The following is a 16780-nucleotide window of genomic DNA, read 5'->3' on the forward strand; positions in this document are numbered from 1 at the left end:
AGGGCACTGGAAGGCAGAGGCAGCCCCTTGGCCTCTCCAAGTCTGCCCCTTCGTGCTCACTGAAGCTCCCCCTACTCCACTTTCTGGTCCTTTCAGACCCCACTTCATTGTCTTCCTCTCCAGCCCAAGTCGCTTCTATGGACTCCCCATCCGCAGTCCGCTGTCCATCACCCTGCCCTCTTCCTTCTGGGACCGGCCTCAGCTCCTCCCACTCCAGCCAGGGTGAGTGTCTCCATCTCTCAGATACTCCAGACCCTCATTCACTGCCCAGCCTTTGCACAGGCTGTTCCCTCTGCCTAGAAGCGCCCCCTCCATCTGGCTGACTACTTCTCATCCAGTCCATCTCAGTGTAACTGTCGCTTTTTCCAGTAAGCCTTCCAGGGCAGCTTCATGGGTGTGTGGTCTATGCCGTTGTACAGGGCCTGTACCTAAAAAGGGCCCATGTTTGGTTTAATTCTCTGCTGTCACTGTCTTTAAATTTTAATAATATTTGAACAAATGACCCCGAATTTCTATTTGGCAATGAGCCCCAGGGAATGAGGCAGCCCTCCTGACTAGCCCCTTTCCCATAGGAAGTGGGGTCCCTGGGTAGTTCTCGGCACCCCTTATTGCTTGTTTCACCATTTTCCTACTGGACCCTGAGAATAGCCCACATCTTGCTCAGTAATGGAGCCCCAGCACCCAGCACACTGCCGGGCCCAGAAGGGTGCTCAAAGGCTGTTGCTGAATGAACAAGTGACAGGTGCCCAACCACCTCCATCCTTTGAGTCACCTTGTCTTCATCACACAGAATGGCTCTGCTTCTGGAGTCTTAAAGGATGCCGCCACCTTCCCAGCTATAAGCCTCCTGACCTGCCTGTACTGGCTCATCACTCCCGCTGCCCATCCTCCCTCCTCCAGCCTGTCCCCTTTTCCTGACTGCTTAGCCTAGTGTCCTCATACCAGTCTCTCTCTCTCGTCAACATACTCAATGCCAAGCCTGCCAACCTTCTGCTAAACCCAGCTAGGAGCCCAGCTCAGGAGCCATGCAACCGCCCACCTTCTCCACACGGCCACTGAGCAATGCTGGAGAAAGCTGCCCCTACACAGACAGACACAGGCTGGGCTGGGGCCTCAGCCTCAGCCAGGCCCAGCATCCTGCCCAGAAACACCTCTTCCCCTCTCCTCGTTATCCCTGCAACACCACCTGGCCCCTTGCTCTTGGCAGGTGACCTTGCCTCTTCCCTCAGAGAAACTACAGAACACTCAAGGGCATACCCTGAACTTGCTGCACCCCCACACGTGCCCCCGGTGCACCCTTTCCACCTCCTTCACTCCTCGTGGTTTGGGGGAGGCAGATGTGAGGCCCCGCCCAAGGTAAATGCCGCCAACCCAAGGGGGATGGCAAACCACACACACAGCAGTCGGTGTGTGGTTTGTGCAGCTGGAGGACCTGGATCCGAATCCCAGTCTGCCGTTTATTAACCACGATCATATAATTCAAGAAAGCCCAAAGCAGTAGCCTCCATGTCGCAGAGACAGTGTGTCAGGTCAGACTCAGTGCTAAGTGAAATACGCTAGAAGCAGAGACAACGCTATTCAAAGGTGTGACTTATGGAAAGCAGAGGCGAGGCAGGGAAGGGAGCTAGGAAAGCCCAGATGCCCCAGGCGGAGAGAAAGAGGAGCACCATCCCCCACTGCATGGGACCAGGACAATTAAATGAGACAATGTGTGTTCAGTGAAGAACAGCGAATGACACTGGGCCCAACATCTTCTGAAGCTTCGGTGGCCATCAGTGAGGAAGGGAGGCTGTTTTCTAGCAAGAATTATTTTCTCTAGACCCGTGGTTCTCAATGGAAGTGCCAGGGTATTCCCACTCCCAACGTGAGGACATGTGGCAATTTCTGGAGACATTTTGGGTTGTCACAGGTGGTATGGGGGGAGTGTGCTACTGACACTACTATTTGGAGGAAAACTGTTAAACTCAAAAAGAAAGAAAGGGCCTGGTGTGGTAGCTCACACCTGTAATGCCAACACTGTGGGAGGCCAAGGCGGGCGGATCACCTGAGGTCAGGAGTTTGAGGCCAGCCTGGCCAAAATCGTGAAACCCCATCTCTACTAAAAATATAAAAAATTAGCTGGGCGTGGTGGCATGCACCTGCAATCCCAGCTATTCGGGAGGCTGAGGCAGAAGAATTGCTTGAACCCAGGAGGTGGAGGTTGCAGTGAGCTGAGATCGCACCACTGCACTCCAGCCTGAGCAACAGAGTGACGCTCCATCTCAAAAACAAACAAACAAACAAACAAAAAAAGAAAGAAAGAAAGGATCCTTTTCTGGAATAAGGCAGGGGCTAAGAAACAGAAGCTGCACTGCTTCCCACGTGAGGTAACAGGTGGCTCCATGGGAAGACTGGTTTCCTGGGGTGTCTCTGTTAGGACGAGGGTTTCCTTTGGGGATCCTGAGTGCTACAGGACTCCTGTTAGAATGCCCTCCTGAGGTGAGGGGGCCACAGAGGGAAAAGCCCTTTCAGGGACCCTGTGGCAGGGACAGCTCGAGGACCCAGGCGCAGCCACGGCCTTTGGTTTTAGTATTTTCTCCTGTGTTTCGACTCCCTTCTGTTGGCCCCAAGTCTGCAGGACAGTTTAGAGTAGGCTAAGGCACGGCCTTGTTGGGGCTTCAGTGGGTGAGGAGAAAGGTGCCTGAGGTGTCTGTGCTTGGGGTGTGGGACAGGCTGAGCAGCTGTGTCCTGGGCAGCTGGTTTCCAGTGCAGGAGGGTGGCTATGGTCTGGGGTCTAGGCTCGAGTGAGCGACAGGAAATGACTAGGGGAGAAGCAAGAGCTGGGGAGCCTTCCAAGAAAACTGAGAGGGAAACCTGGACATTCCAAGGCAGAGCAGGCTGTGGCTGGGCCTGCCTCAGGCCATGGCCACACTCTTGCTGCAGGCCCTGACCACCCAGCCTGACCCCCTCAAGCCAGGGCCCCTCAGAGGGTGGGAGTGAGGGATGGAGACTGCCACATGCCCTGGAACACCCACCCCACCCCAGAAGCTGGGCCACTGACCCTAGATGGGAGAAAGATGGGTCCATCATGTCTACAGAAATTGAACAGGTCAGGCCTGGGGACTTGTGGAAACCAGTCCCCCGGCCTCAGCATTCACTTTTCCTTGGGGCTTGGGTGCAGGGGACAAGCTGGAGCTGAAAAGAGGGGGACTGGGGGTAATAGGTGGCAGAGATGATTAGACCCCAGCCCCTAGTCTCCCAATTCAGGCCGCCAGGGCTCTTTGTCCAGGCTGAGAAATGGAGGATTCCTCTCTGGAGAAGCCAAGTCATCCCGGGTGCTGACATCTGGGGGCCAGCTCTCTGCCAGGTCATCCAAAGCCAACCCCACTAACTACAAGGCAGCTTGGCACAGACCTCCCAGCTGGCCTTCGCATGAACTCATTCTTAAACAAGACTAGACAGATAGCCGGGGATGGTTGGGTTTTTGAAGAAAGCACCCCATGAGAAGAGGATTCCCCCATTAAACAGACTCCAGGAACACGGAGAAAGCCTAGTTATGCAGGAAAAGAACGAACCATTTTAAAGAGAAATAATATTCTGTGACAATAATAACAATAAATACTTTATTAGATACTTAATACATGCCAGGCACTGTCCTAAGGGCCTCATATTCCAAATATAGATATAAAGAAGTTAGTGCACCATAAACCAAGAAGAAGATGTTACAGGGAAAAAAGAAAATTCAGAGAATAAAGAATACCAGGAAATTAATCATATGATTACAGAGATAAAGAAGTCAACAGAAGGAATTAATGAGAAGGGTGAGGAAATCTTCCAAAACTCAGATGAGATAAAAAGATAAAGCAATGGGAAAAAGGAGAGGGAGAGGGAAAAGGCTCAGAAGAAGACTGACCTAGGAGGTCCAAACGGTGAGTTAAAGAAAGCCCAGGAAAGGGAAACAAGATGGAACCATCGTACAAGAGCATTTCCCAGAACTGAGAGCCCGCATAACAATCCAGAATAGAAAAGACTTCATTGCCACACATCATGGTAAAATTCCAGATTTTCAGAAATACAAGAGCCAATCCTAAACCTTTCTGGAGAAGGAGTAAGTAAGAAGAATTTCGGTTCTCACAGCTACAGTAAATGCTAGAACACTGAAGCAAGGTATTCAAAATTCTTAGGGAAAAAAATATATTTATGCAAGTCTTTCTTAGAAAATTTCTTTTTTTTCTTTTTTTTCCAGACAGAGTCTCACTCTGTCACCTAGGCTGGAGTGCAATGGAGCAATCTCTGCTCACTGCAACCTCCACCTCCTGGGTTCAAGCGATCCTCCCACCTCAGCCTCCCGAGTAGCTGGCATTACAGGCACTCGCCACCATGCCCGGCTAATTTTTGTATTTTTAGTAGCGGCGAGGTTTCACCATGTTGGCCAGGCTGGTCTTGAACTCCTGACCTCAAATGATCCACCCACCTCAGCCTCCCAAAGTGCTGAGATTACAAGCATGAGCCACTGTGCCCGGCCTTTCTTAGGGAATTTCTGTAGGACATTCCCTGGCAAACGAGGGGGACACAAGAGACAAGACCTGGAATCAAAGAAACAGGAGAAAAGCAAAGGAGCTCCAGGGAACAGCCGGGAGGAGCCAGAAGACATGCCTGTCCTCCCAAGGATAGGTTTCCAGGAAAATGAGGGGGGTACTGAGTGCTTACTTCATAGGTTTCAGCATTTTGGGAAAAACTCACGATAGGATGATCTGATGGAGTGGTTATAAAGACTTACAGACAAATGTTTAGCAAATTAGGCCAATAGGAAAAGCAAGAAAATTATTAACTCTAGAAGGAAACAGTCTCACACATGATTGTCTTTGCAATAAGCATTAATCACAAAGGTATAGTAAGGTAAACAGTGATTATTTCTTTCTTTTCTTTTCTTTTTTTTTTTTTTTTTTTGAGACAGGGTTTTGCTCTGTTGCCCAGGCTGGAGTGCAGTGGTGCACAAGGTCACAGCTCACTGCATCTTAACCTCCTGGGCTAATATAATCCTCCCACTTGAGCCTCCCAAGTAGCTGAGACTATAGCTACTATACACTATAGCTGAGACTATAGGCACACACCACCATACCCAGCTAATTTTTTGTATTTTTTTTTGTAGATATGGGGTTTCACCATGTCCAGGCTGGTCTCAAACTCCTGGGCTCGATCTACCTGCCTCAACCTCCCAAAGTGCTGGGATTATAGTCAGGAGCCACCGTGCCTAGTTAAACACTGATTATTGATTTATCCCAATATTGTGATATAATGACAAGAGAAAGATGAGGGAAGGAAGGTGGGGCAGGGGTGTAAGGAAGCTAAATTCTCATCTATCAATAGATGTTTTCTGTTTTTTTTTTTTTTTTGAGACAGAGTCTTGCTGTGTCACCCAAGCTGGAGTGCAGTGGCACGATCTCGGCTCACTGCAACCTCCAACCTCCACCTCCAGGGTTCAAGTGATTCCCCTTCCTTAGCCTCCTGAGTAGCTGGGATTACAGGCACAAACCACCACACCCAGCTAACTTTTTATATTTTTGGTAGAGATGGGGTTTCACCACGTTGGCCAGGCTTTTTTATATTTTTGGTAGAGATGGGGTTTCACCACGTTGGCCAGGCTGGTCTTGAACTCCTGACCTCAAGTGATCTGCCCGCCTTGGCCTCCCAAAGTGCTGGGATTACAGGTGTGAGCCACCACACCCAGCCCAATAAATGTTTTAAAGTCATAAGAAAGGGTGAGTTTTATGGTATCTGAATTATATCTCAATTTTTAAAACTGAGAAAAAGTGTTAAGTAAAGAAAAAGGAGTATACGCACATTATTGATTTGTATTTACAGAAACATGGCAGTGAGCACTCAAGGAAATGGTCAAGCAAGCAGCCCTCTTGATTGCCCTAAAACACCCAGGAAAGCAGGCAACCTAAGTCTTTAGTGCTTTGGGGAAAAATAAACAAACGAGTCGTGTGAGAGCTGGTGAGGAAGAAACTCCAAGTGGATTCTGCAGGAACAAGTAACGAAATGTGAAGAACCCTCAAGAGCCTAAGGAGAAGTAAGTCACAATGACCTTGGAGAGGGCCTGGCTGCACGCAGGCCATGGAATGGAGCCTGAGCCATTTTTATGGGACTTCTCAGAGGTCCTGGTGACCCAAAAACCGAAGGCATTTAGTTACACAGGGTTTCTCTCATACAAGACCTCTGGTTCTCCCTGACCGTCACGCACACCCCCTACCCAACCGGGGCTTCAGCCTCACCTGGGCTTGAGGTAGCTGAGTGCTTCTGAGAACTGGTTGGTGAGGAAGAGGTCCAGGGCGGTCATGCACTGGTCCAGGGCCTCGTGGAGGCTGCTCTCAGGAGTCCTGGGGGAAGAGATGTGGGGCATGACACAGGGGCCCTCCAGCCTCTCCTGGCTGGAACAGAGCCTCACAGCCTCCCTGGGTCTACTCAGCCTCCCTGGCCAGCCTTGGGTGCCTGTCACGAGCTCTTCCAGGCTGCCACTCTGTACTGAGACACAGGGACAATTTGGACCCACCTCTTTGTGTTCCCAAGGGTGGGAGGGGGAGCAGAAGGGTATGTCATCTGAGATCTGATGGAGGCGGGGGGAGGGGCCAAGGGCAAGGTGCAAAAAGGCCTCAGGAATTAATTATCTTACCCTCCACACGGGTAAAGGGAGTCTTTGTGGCCCTTCTGACCCATTGGGCTCTGCTGCCCCCTGGGGGGGTGCAGCCCACCCAATAAATCCCACAGCCCCTTTTTCCCTCCTCCTTCTCCAAGGCCTCCCCCTCCCCCAGGCCTGGACTCTAGAATCCCAGACGTTGTCACAATGGGCTTTGAGGGTCAGCGGCCCCATGCAAGAGGCCCAGGGCCTTTCAAATTCACTCTGCCAATGGCTCCTCCAGAATACCTGAGCCCTTTCCAGTCCCTATGTTTCTCTATAGCTTTTACCACCCTCTGACATATTTTACTTATTGTTGTGTTTATTGTCTTATTTCCTTGTGTGTTTTGCAATTATATTAGAAATTCATGTTTGACAGATCCAAAGGGACTGTGGGACAGGATACATTGCTCCACTAAACTATAAGCTCCAAGAAGCAAGAATCTTTAACTGCTGTATCCCTAGCAACTAGTATCCGGTACAAAGTAGGCTTTTAATCAATATCTGTTAGGTAAATGAATGAACGAATGAATGAAGAGTCCAAGGCTAGGAAAGCAAACCCCTGACTTTTCTGGGTCTCAGCTTTCCCATATAAACATGAGAGATGAAACTAAGAGATCCCAGAAGCCCTGTCTATTTGATGTTTTCATAATGCCTCTTCTCAAGGGGCCTCCTTTGAGTGAAAGAATGTTCCAGAAAGGGGCTTGATGCTCTCCCTGAAGGGAAATCCTATTTCCCAAAAGTTAGTTAAAAGAAATTCCCTCTCCACCAGGTAAACTCCTACATATACCTTAAGGCCCAGCTCTAAAGTCTCCTGCTCTGAGATGCATCAGCAGATCTTCCCAGGCAAACTGAAACATGTCTTTTTCAAAACTGAACTCTTGTTCATTCTCCCAAACTGTTCTCCCCCAGTCTTTGCCTTTCTTTTTTTTTGGTACATATGGGGTCTTGCCATGTTGCCCAGGCTGGTCTCAGTGAACTCCTGGGCTCAAGTGATCCTCTTGCCTCAGCCTCCCAAAGTGTTGGGATTACAGGCGTGAGACACCATGCCTGTCCTCCATTTTTTAAAGAGCAACACTCTTCTACCCGATTCCTCAAGTCAAAAATCTGATAATCATCTTTGCCATATCCCTTCTCTGGCCTCTGTCATCCCCTCTATCACTAAACTCCACTAAACACTAAACCCCATCAATTCTACTTCCTTTTTTTTTTTTAAAGAATTTTTACAGAGATAGGGTCTCATATGTTGCCCAGGCTGGTCTCGAACTCCTGAGCTCAAGTGATCCTCCCACCTCATCCTTCCAAAGTGCTGGGATTATAGGTATAAGCCACAGCCTACTTCCTAACATCTCTCAATCAACCCCTTCTATGCCCAATACCTTCTGGTCCAGGCCAGCACCATCTTTATCCAGGTCTGTTGGAACACTCTCCATTCCACTCTTTCCACCTTCTTCTCTCTTCTCTGTTAGACCTTTTTATTCCATATTTCATGTCTCTTAACTAACTTCTATACTATCTCTTGGGCTCTCTGTTAGACCCTGAGTAATTTCTTTCATTTCACCAGCTCTCTCATTAGGTGTGTCTGACCTGCTACTTATCCTATCTACTGAATTTTTCATTTCAATGACTATATTTTTCATTTTGTGAAATTCCACTTGGTTCTTTTTCAAATCTTAGTTATTTGGGGTAGTATTACGTTCCCTGCCTCAAGTCCATCTTCAATTCCTTTATACATTTTAAACCTAATTATTTCTATTCTATATCTCATAATTCTAGCATTTTAGACTCTCAAGGAAACTAATTCTGCTCTTTCTTGTTTCTGGTGCCTGCTGCTCACAGTGGCTTATTTCCTTGTGTGTTTTGCAATTATATTAGAAATTCATGTTTGACAGATCCAAAGGGATGTGGGACAGGATACATTGCTCCAGGAAGGATTTTTCATTTACTTTGGCCGGGTTCCTGGGGGAACTACCACCCTGAGACCATTTAAGTTACTTTTTTAAGTTTATGGTTTCCAGGACCACAAAGGTAGTGGTGTGCCATCAAACCCAAAGTTTGTGTGATTGCAGACCAGTATTTATAATTTTTTAGGGAGTCTTTTTTTCCCCACCAGAAATGCTGTCTCGCTTTGCTGGTGGGGGCGGACCTTTTTTCTAGCCAATCTTCCTATTCACTGAGGCTGTAGCCCTTGGAGGGTCCCAGATTTAAGTGTTGAGTCGGGGGATGCTAAGTTCCAGCTCCTCAAACTGTAACTGTGTAGGCCCAAGACCTTCTTTCCCATCTGTTGAGTGGGAAACTCCTGGCTATAGATTTCTGAAATGTGTAAATAGCCTAAGGTTGCTGTGGCTTCATCTTGTTTGCCAGCCTGACTTCAGTTCTCTCTTCACTCTTGGCTGGAGGGGGTTTCTGTTACTTCTGTGGGAGCTCAGGAATGTACTTAATTATTTTATTTATTTATTTATTTATTTATTTATTGAGGACAGGATGTTGCTCTGTTGCCCGGGCTGGAGAGCAGTAGTGCGATCTCAGCTCACAGCAACCTCCTCCTCCCAGGTTCAAGCTATTCTCCTGCCTCAGCCTCCCAAGCAGCTGGGATGACAGGCGCCCGCCACCATGCCCGACTAATTTTTTGTATTTTCAGTAGAGATGAGGTTTCACCATGCTGGCTAGGCTGGTATCAAACTCCTCAGGTGTTTGAGCTCAGGTGATCCACCCGCCTCAGCCTCCCAAAGTGCTGGGATCACAGGCATGAGCCACTGCCCCTGGCCAGGAATGTACTTTAAAGGATGTTTGTTGTAACTCATCCCCGCCTCTAGGTAGTTTCTTTGAGACAGAATGTTGGAAGCATTATTTCCCCTAACCTGTCTCTCCCATAATTGCCAAAGATACATCTTTAAAACCCACATCTGGCTGGGCGTGGTGGCTCATGCCTGTAATCCCAGCACTTCTGGAGGCCGAAGCGGGCGGATCACCTGAGTTCGGGAGTTCGAGACCAGCCTGACCAACATGGAGAAACCCCATCTCTACTAAAAATACAATATTAGCCGGGCGTGGTGGCACATGCCTGTAATCCCAGCTACCACGGAGGCTGAGGCAGGAGAATCCCTTGAACGTGGGAGGCGGAGGTTGTGGTGAGCAGAGATTGCACCATTGCACTCCAGCCTGGGCAACAAGAGCAAAATTCCATCTCAAACAAAAAAAACCACAAATGTCACTTCTGGACTTAAAATCTTTCCCTGGCTTCCCATTGCTCTTAGGGTAAAGGCCAAGTTCCTTTCCATGGCCTAAAAGACCCCACCTGATGCAGCCCCTGCCCCTCTCTTCAGAGGCTGGGATGGTGTCTGTCTCTGTGCCCAGGGCATAGCCTTAGTGACTGGTGTTCAAGCCATTCATCTCTGTTGGATCAATCAGTGAAGCGGCAGTGAGCATCTACTGCCTAGGTGTTTAACTGGCATTCTAACTGCTCTCAAAATGCCCTGTGAAATGGGATTATTACCCCTCCACACCTATTGGAGATGGGGAAACTGAGGCACAGAGCACGGGTAACTTGGCTAAGGTCACACATCCAAGCATGCATTCTAACCCAAGTTTCTGCCTGAGCCAGTGCCCATCAGCTCAGCCCCAGGGAGTCAAGCCCATTGTTGTGGTTTATGCCAACCTCTAAACAATTTCTGAGCCAAGAGCCTGCCTCCCATTTCTGCACACACACCCACCCGTCACCATCTCCATCCCCCACCAAGGAAGAGGTCCTGTCTACTTGGTCTACCTGGAGAGAAAGATCCAGGCCGGATGGACAGTCAATGCAGAGGGGCACAGTCCTTCCCTTGGCAGCCCCGGTACCTCTTAATGGGGATGAGGCTGTCTGCGGTGACCTCCCCGAGACTGGGAGTGAGCTGAACCCAGGGCTGATTTCCTCCCTCCTTCCCTCCCACAAGCACCCACAAATCTCGTGCTGTAGGCTATGCGTGGGACTGGGCTCTGGGGACACAGAGTGGACACAGACCTAGGCCTGCCTCTTCAGGAGCTCACCGCCTACGGAAGACAGATGCAGACAGGGCAGCGACCGCTACAGTGCTCAGGGCTGTGATAATGGGAATCACTGGGGGCCAAAGGGGTCCAGAAGACACCTCTAACTGAGGCTGGGGCACTGAGGAGGCTGAGTGGAAGGAGGATGGCATCATGGAAGTAGGATGGCATCAAGGAAAATGCCATCAAACTGAGAACAAGATGGAGAAAGAAGTCTAAGAAGGGGAAACAGCACACACACAGGGCTGGAGGCATGACACCACAGTTAGGAGGTACAAGCGTTCTGGAAGGGCTTGGAAGACAGAGGCTCTGCAAGGCCAGCTAAATGGAGGGGTGAGGCTGCGGTGGCTAGAGAGCTCAGGAAGGCTGGAGACCTCCGCCCCATTTGACTTAATAATAGCATTAACAACCACCCATCACCACAAAGATTACCACTTCAAGTTATCTAAATTGATGACTGCATTATTTTACTCAGTCCTGCCAGCAGGCACCCTTATCTGTCTTTGATAGATAAGCAGGGACAGGCAGTGAAGACAGGAACGCAGTCAGGCTCCATTCAGGAGCCTGGGAGAAGACAAAAATGCATTCTGTGGAAGCAACAGCACCAAACCTTTCCCCTCACCTGGCTGAGACTGAGGACTCCATTTCTCCACAGGCTGCCCTTGTGTCTCCAAGACCTTTCTTTTCCCGGGACACCTTGCCTGGCCCAGGTGACATCTATTCCTGTGGTGATGGTGGTCTCTCCACTGTGTGTTGGGGACCGAGGAGAGGGACGTGGAGAAGAGGTGCTGGGCTGGATGGAGCAGAGCTGGTGGCCAATGCCAGGAGCTCTGGCATAGTGGTGGCGGCTGTCTTATTCAGATCCCACCCACACTTGAGGCCCAAATGAGAAGGGAGCTAGAGGGTGGGAGGGGGTGTCAGGTAGCCCAGAGCTACCCCCACTCTCCCCTGCCCTCTCACTTCTCTACTATAGTTGGCTTGGACTGCTACTTCTGTGCCTCATGGGCAGATCTGGGTAGAGCTGGGAGACTCTCAGTTCCCACTGAGAACAGAAAATCCTCCTACCTCCATCCCAGTCAGGATGAGGTGGGTGTGGGGTGGATGAGGCAGCAGAGCGGTCGCTCAGGAAGCCAACTGCAGTCAGAGCTGGATTTTAATCCCTGCTCCACCACTGAGGGGAACTTTGGCTCAACGAGTAAAATAATCTGTCCGTGGGGATCTGTTGCTTCTGAAGTGATCTTTCTAAATTGCAAAAATGACTGTGACTGTCCTTCCAAAGAGTCCCCCTTAGCTGCACATAAATGTATCACGGAGTGATGTAGCATGACCTAACACAGTGTGGCCTGCAAGAGTTCTGAAAGCAGACAACCCTAGACTCAAGCTGCAGCTATTACTTGCTGGATAACCTCGGGAATGTTCCATACCCTCTATGAGCCTCCGTTTCCTCATGAAGGAGATGGGAATGACAGTACTTACCTCCCACGGTTTTTGTGAAGAACGACTAAGACTATGGAAAGCACAAGAGTACTCAGAAAATGTGAGTAATTATTATTTTTTCTAAAATTATGTATTGCCATTTTTTTTTTTTTTTTTTTGAGAGAAGCTCGCTCTGTCGCCCAGGCTGGAGTGCAATGGCACTACCTGGGTTCACTGCAACCCCCGCCTCCCAGGTTCAAGAGATTCTCCTGCCTCAGCCTCCCGAGTAGCTGGGATTACAGGTGTGCGCCACCATGCCCAGCTAATTTTTGTATTTTTAGTAGAGACAGGGTTTCACCATATTGGCCAGGCTGATCTCAAACTCCTGATCTCAAGTCATCAGCCTGCCTGGGCCTCCCAAAGTGCTGGGATTATAGGCATGAGCCACTGCATGCAGCAGTATCATCATTTCTTGATCAAGTAGCACTGACTTTATAATGAAACTAAATAACTTTAAAAGATTGAGTGGCCCAGGCGCGGTGGCTCACGCCTGTAATCCCAGCACTTCGGGAGGCCAAGGCAGGACTGCTTGAACCCAGTAGTTTGAGACCAGCCTGGGCAACAAAGTGAGATCCTGTCTCTATTTTTAATTTTATTTTATTTTTATTTTAGATCGAGTGCACATATCCAACAACCCAGCAATTCCACTACTAGGGGGCACCCTCGTGAAACACATGTGCAAAGGACCATCGTACAAGAATATTCACTGTCTGAATAACAAGACACTGGGAACACCTCGACATCCATCAAGAAGGATAAATAAACAAATGGAGGTGTCTACATAGGGTGGTATATCACACATCAGGGCAAGCGGGACAAGAGCTGCAGGATCAAGGCTAAATCTGAGACCTGAAGTTGAGTGTGAAAATGCAAGCTGCAGCATAACACATGCTATAGGACTCCATTCACAGAAAACTTTGAAGTAAGAACAAACTACATATTTTTAAGACTTACACTCACTGAACAAAAGAATAAAAACAGGGAAATGATAATACCTAAATTTAGGATGGCAATTAATTTGGAGAGGGAAGGAGGGAAGAGGTTTCCACAAGACTTTCAAGGGTCTCTACTATGGTTTATTTCTTAAAAAGAATATAAAATAAATGGGGCACAATGTAAATATCTGACAAAGTTGGGTGGCAAGGGTTTGTGAGTTCATTTTACTATTTGCTATATTTTTCTGAAGGCTTAAAATATTTCATAATTTTTTTTTTTTTTTTGAGACAGAGTCTCGCTCTGTCGCCCAGGCTGGAGTGCAGTGGCGCAATCTCGGCTCACTGCAAGCTCCGCCTCCTGGGTTCCCGACATTCTCCTGCCCCAGCCTCTCCGAGTAGCTAGGACTACAGGCGCCCGCCACCACGCCCGGCTAATTTTTTTTTGTATTTTTAGTAGAGATGGGGTTTCACCGTAGTCTCGATCTCCTGACCTCGTGATCCGCCCGCCTCGGCCTCCCAAAGTGCTGGGATTACAAGTGTGAGCCACTGTGCCCGGCCAATATTTCATAATTTTTAAAGAGGTAGAGATTTAAGGCTTGATTTGTTCACCAATGACCATCTGGGCCCAGAGCAGGCCTAGCTGAGTGTCTGTTGAGTGAGTGTCTCTGTAGTGAAGGTGAGAATGGTCCCGCTGCATGTGGCCCTCCTCTGCTCAGACCCCACCAGGATGACCCTAACCAGGGGTGGGGACAGATGGACAGGTGGCTTCAAAGAAGAGTGGGCAGGCATGCAGAGAGGCAGGTACAGTTTCGCATGAGGAAGACCCACCAGCGTGAGAAGAGCAAGCTTGCTGTCCTGAGGCCTGCAGCAGGGCCAGAGGAGCCCGGGGTTGTAGAGGGCACTTAGGCAGGGATGTAAGCATATAAGGAAGTGGGATGAATGTGGTTTTCAGCCAGGGAGTCTAGACTTCTTTGATAGATACCTTGCTCCATGCCTGCCTTCTCTCCTGGAAACCACTTTTCTGGACCCAGCAGGGTGGTGGTACTCAGTCAGGGCTGCGCAGAAGGAACCTACACAACCTCCAACTTTACAAAGACTTGGGCCCAGAACAGGAAAGGAGCAGCCAGCCCCATTTCTCCGTGTTTTCCACAGGAGGGACCAGAAGTCTAGGAAGGGTAAAGGACTTGGCCAAAGTCACACAACAAAAATGATCAAGCTTAAACTCACCAGGCAACCCTCTCCCAGGCCAGGGTGTCCCCCAGCAACCCAGCTTCCAAGCCCTGATAGAGCCACACACACGCAAGCCCAGTGGAGGCTTCCAGCTGCCAGCTGGCACCAGCCCCGTCACCTCCCTGTTCATGTGTCAAGCCTCGGGCCCTTAGCAAATATTGTCAGTGGTGGTGAGGCTCCAGGCAGGGTGAGCCCTCCTCCCAGCTCACCTGGGCCGGCTCTCTGCCCAGCAACTTCCCAGCAGTCAGGGCTCCTAGCAGCTGCCCCGTGCCCTGCCCACTGGGGCCCAGGAAAAGCAGAGAGTTGCTGAAGGTCTCCTGGCAGTAGCAGCTGTCACTGCTATGGGGGGTGATCTAGGTAGGGGTCCCATAGGGGTTTCTCAGTGGGATGTGGGTAGGGTTGGGCAGGAGAGCCACGTTGAAGGTGACAACACCCACTTTTTACTACCCAGGTTCCTGCTGCACCCAGTGGGTCCGGCTGGCCCAAACCTTAGCCGTTTAAGTTCCCCTAATGTCCCTGAAGATGATGGGGTGGGGGGATCTGACAACAGACAGAACTGAGTTCAAATCCCACCCCCAACTCTTACCTCCTGGGTGACCGATGACAAGTCACTTAAGTGCTGTGCCTCAGTTTCCTCATCTGTAACGGGGATGAGAGTAACAGGGCCCACCCCACAGGAGTGAACGCCACGAGGCAGGTGGGGAAGGCTGCTCTGAACGTGTCTGTGACTACAGCTCCGTGAGAAAGTTGGGACCCAGAAGGTGAGTGACCGACCCGGGGTCCCCGCGCCTCCATCTCCTCGCAGCCCCCCGCCCCCACTCCTGACGGCGGCGGCGGCTCCCAGGGATCGGGCGGGGTGGGGGCTGGAAGCCGCAGTGCGGCCCCAGGCCGGTGCGCGGGGGAGGCCTGGCGCGGCGCCCACCACCTGCCCAGGCCCCAACCCGCGCCACCCGCGCCCCCGGGCCTCCCAGCCGCGCACTTACCCCGCGGGCAGGGCTCCTGGGGCGCCGCCAGCCGAGGTCATCGCCGAGGGGCGCGGGCGGCGCTGCCCCAGCCGGACGCCAATCGCGGCCCAGGTGCTGCCGCCGGAACCCCGAGCCGGGCGCTGTGCGGTCGCGGACGCTGCGGCCGGGGAGGGGCGCGCCGGGGGCGGGGAAGGCGGCGGGGCCGGGCCGAGCCTCGGTCTCCCCACCCGCACGGTAGGGCCATGGCCGCCCGCGGCGACCCGCGCTCCCGCACCGCCGGGGGGGTCTGGGCGGCCCCCACCCCCGCTCCGACAGGTGAGAGCCCGGCGCCCTCTGCTCAGACACCGCCCGGGCCGGGAGCTCGCGCCCTCCTCATACGTCCCCACCTATTTGGCCTTAGAAGTTCTTCTCCGGGACCTGAGGTCCACTTTACTGTCACTTCTCCTCCCCACAGCTTCCGCCCCGAAGCGGCCCCCACCTGAGCCGTCACCATCCTCCCGCATTAATGGGGGCATTCGTGCAGACAAAGACAGCCCCCAGAGTCAGGCCTGGATTTTAATCCCACCATCTCGCCCACTGAGTGACTGCACGAGACCAGAAGGCGGGAAAAACGCGGTTTAGCACTCACTGCTAGCTGGCAGTTTACACTGCCTTCTCAAATGATCCCCATAATTGCTATTTTACAGATGGGGAAACTGAGGCATGGGGTTCATTTGATTCACGCATGGTCACTCACCTATTAAGTGGCAAGCTAGGACTGGAATCCATCCCTCCTGAATCCAAAGCCAACACTCTGGCCCCTTTCCCCCTTGGCCCCCTCTCCCCTGCATTCCCAGTGCCTGTGTGGGGGTCACCCACAACACTCCCCAAATGTCCACTGTGCACCGAGCCCTGAGGCGGGTGTCTCCACCTGACCTGATCTTCTGGCAGAGAGAGCCACTGGCCCATGAAGAGTTAACCAGCCACCACCTCCTGGCCCCAGATGCTGCTCTTAACCATGACTCATCAGAGCATGTGGCTGCCATTAGAGCTGTCCGTTCACAAAGGAAGGGACAGAAGTCAGGAAGGACTGTAGCTCCCCTGGAGCAACTATGACAAACAGAAGGAGACAGCCTGCAGAAGCAACCACGGTGGGAACAAGACTTGCACCAGATCCCAGGGGAGCCAGGCAGTTTGGGCTTGGTGGTAGCTGCTTAAAGGTAGCTGCCTGGAAAGGCAGTGAAGTCCCATCCTGCCCATTTGTGAGCAGGGGCCAGATGCTCACTTGCAAGAATCATCCCATCTCTGGGAGTCTCATATACAGGCATGAAAAAGATAACTAACTGCTAGAAGCAAGCTATGATAACATACATCCACCAGCAACTATAAAGAATCCAGACAAGGGGAGAGCCTGGGGAGCTTCCTAGAAGAGGTGGTGACAGAACTGAGCCTTGAAGTTTATATTATTTAAACAAACTGAAGTCGTGGAGAGGGTGTACCAGATTGGGGAG

At 51.0% G+C, this 16780-nt stretch overlaps 1 protein-coding gene and 1 long non-coding RNA gene across 2 annotated transcripts in view; one reads left to right on the forward strand and one right to left on the reverse strand.

Moving 5' to 3' along the window:
* TTC39A (tetratricopeptide repeat domain 39A) overlaps positions 1 to 6805 on the reverse strand; it is a 35611-nt gene extending 28806 nt beyond the window's left edge. The window contains exons 1-2 of the mRNA XM_032160810.2: positions 6656 to 6805; positions 6258 to 6362 (exon numbers count right to left, since the gene is read on the reverse strand). Of these exons, the coding sequence (XP_032016701.1) occupies positions 6258 to 6362; positions 6656 to 6699 (149 nt within the window). The 5' untranslated portion in view covers positions 6700 to 6805. The remainder of the gene's footprint in view (positions 1 to 6257; positions 6363 to 6655) is intronic.
* A 7721-nt stretch (positions 6806 to 14526) lies between these two features.
* Positions 14527 to 16154, forward strand: LOC116473144 (uncharacterized). Its single transcript, XR_004249253.1, has 3 exons — positions 14527 to 14682; positions 15003 to 15086; positions 15745 to 16154. It is a non-coding gene; the product is annotated as an uncharacterized LOC116473144 (long non-coding RNA).
* Positions 16155 to 16780: the final 626 nt, after the last annotated feature.

This window comes from Hylobates moloch, unplaced genomic scaffold (genome assembly GCF_009828535.3).
Source record: "Hylobates moloch isolate HMO894 unplaced genomic scaffold, HMol_V3 SCAFFOLD_8, whole genome shotgun sequence".
Classification (NCBI taxonomy): domain Eukaryota; kingdom Metazoa; phylum Chordata; class Mammalia; order Primates; family Hylobatidae; genus Hylobates; species Hylobates moloch.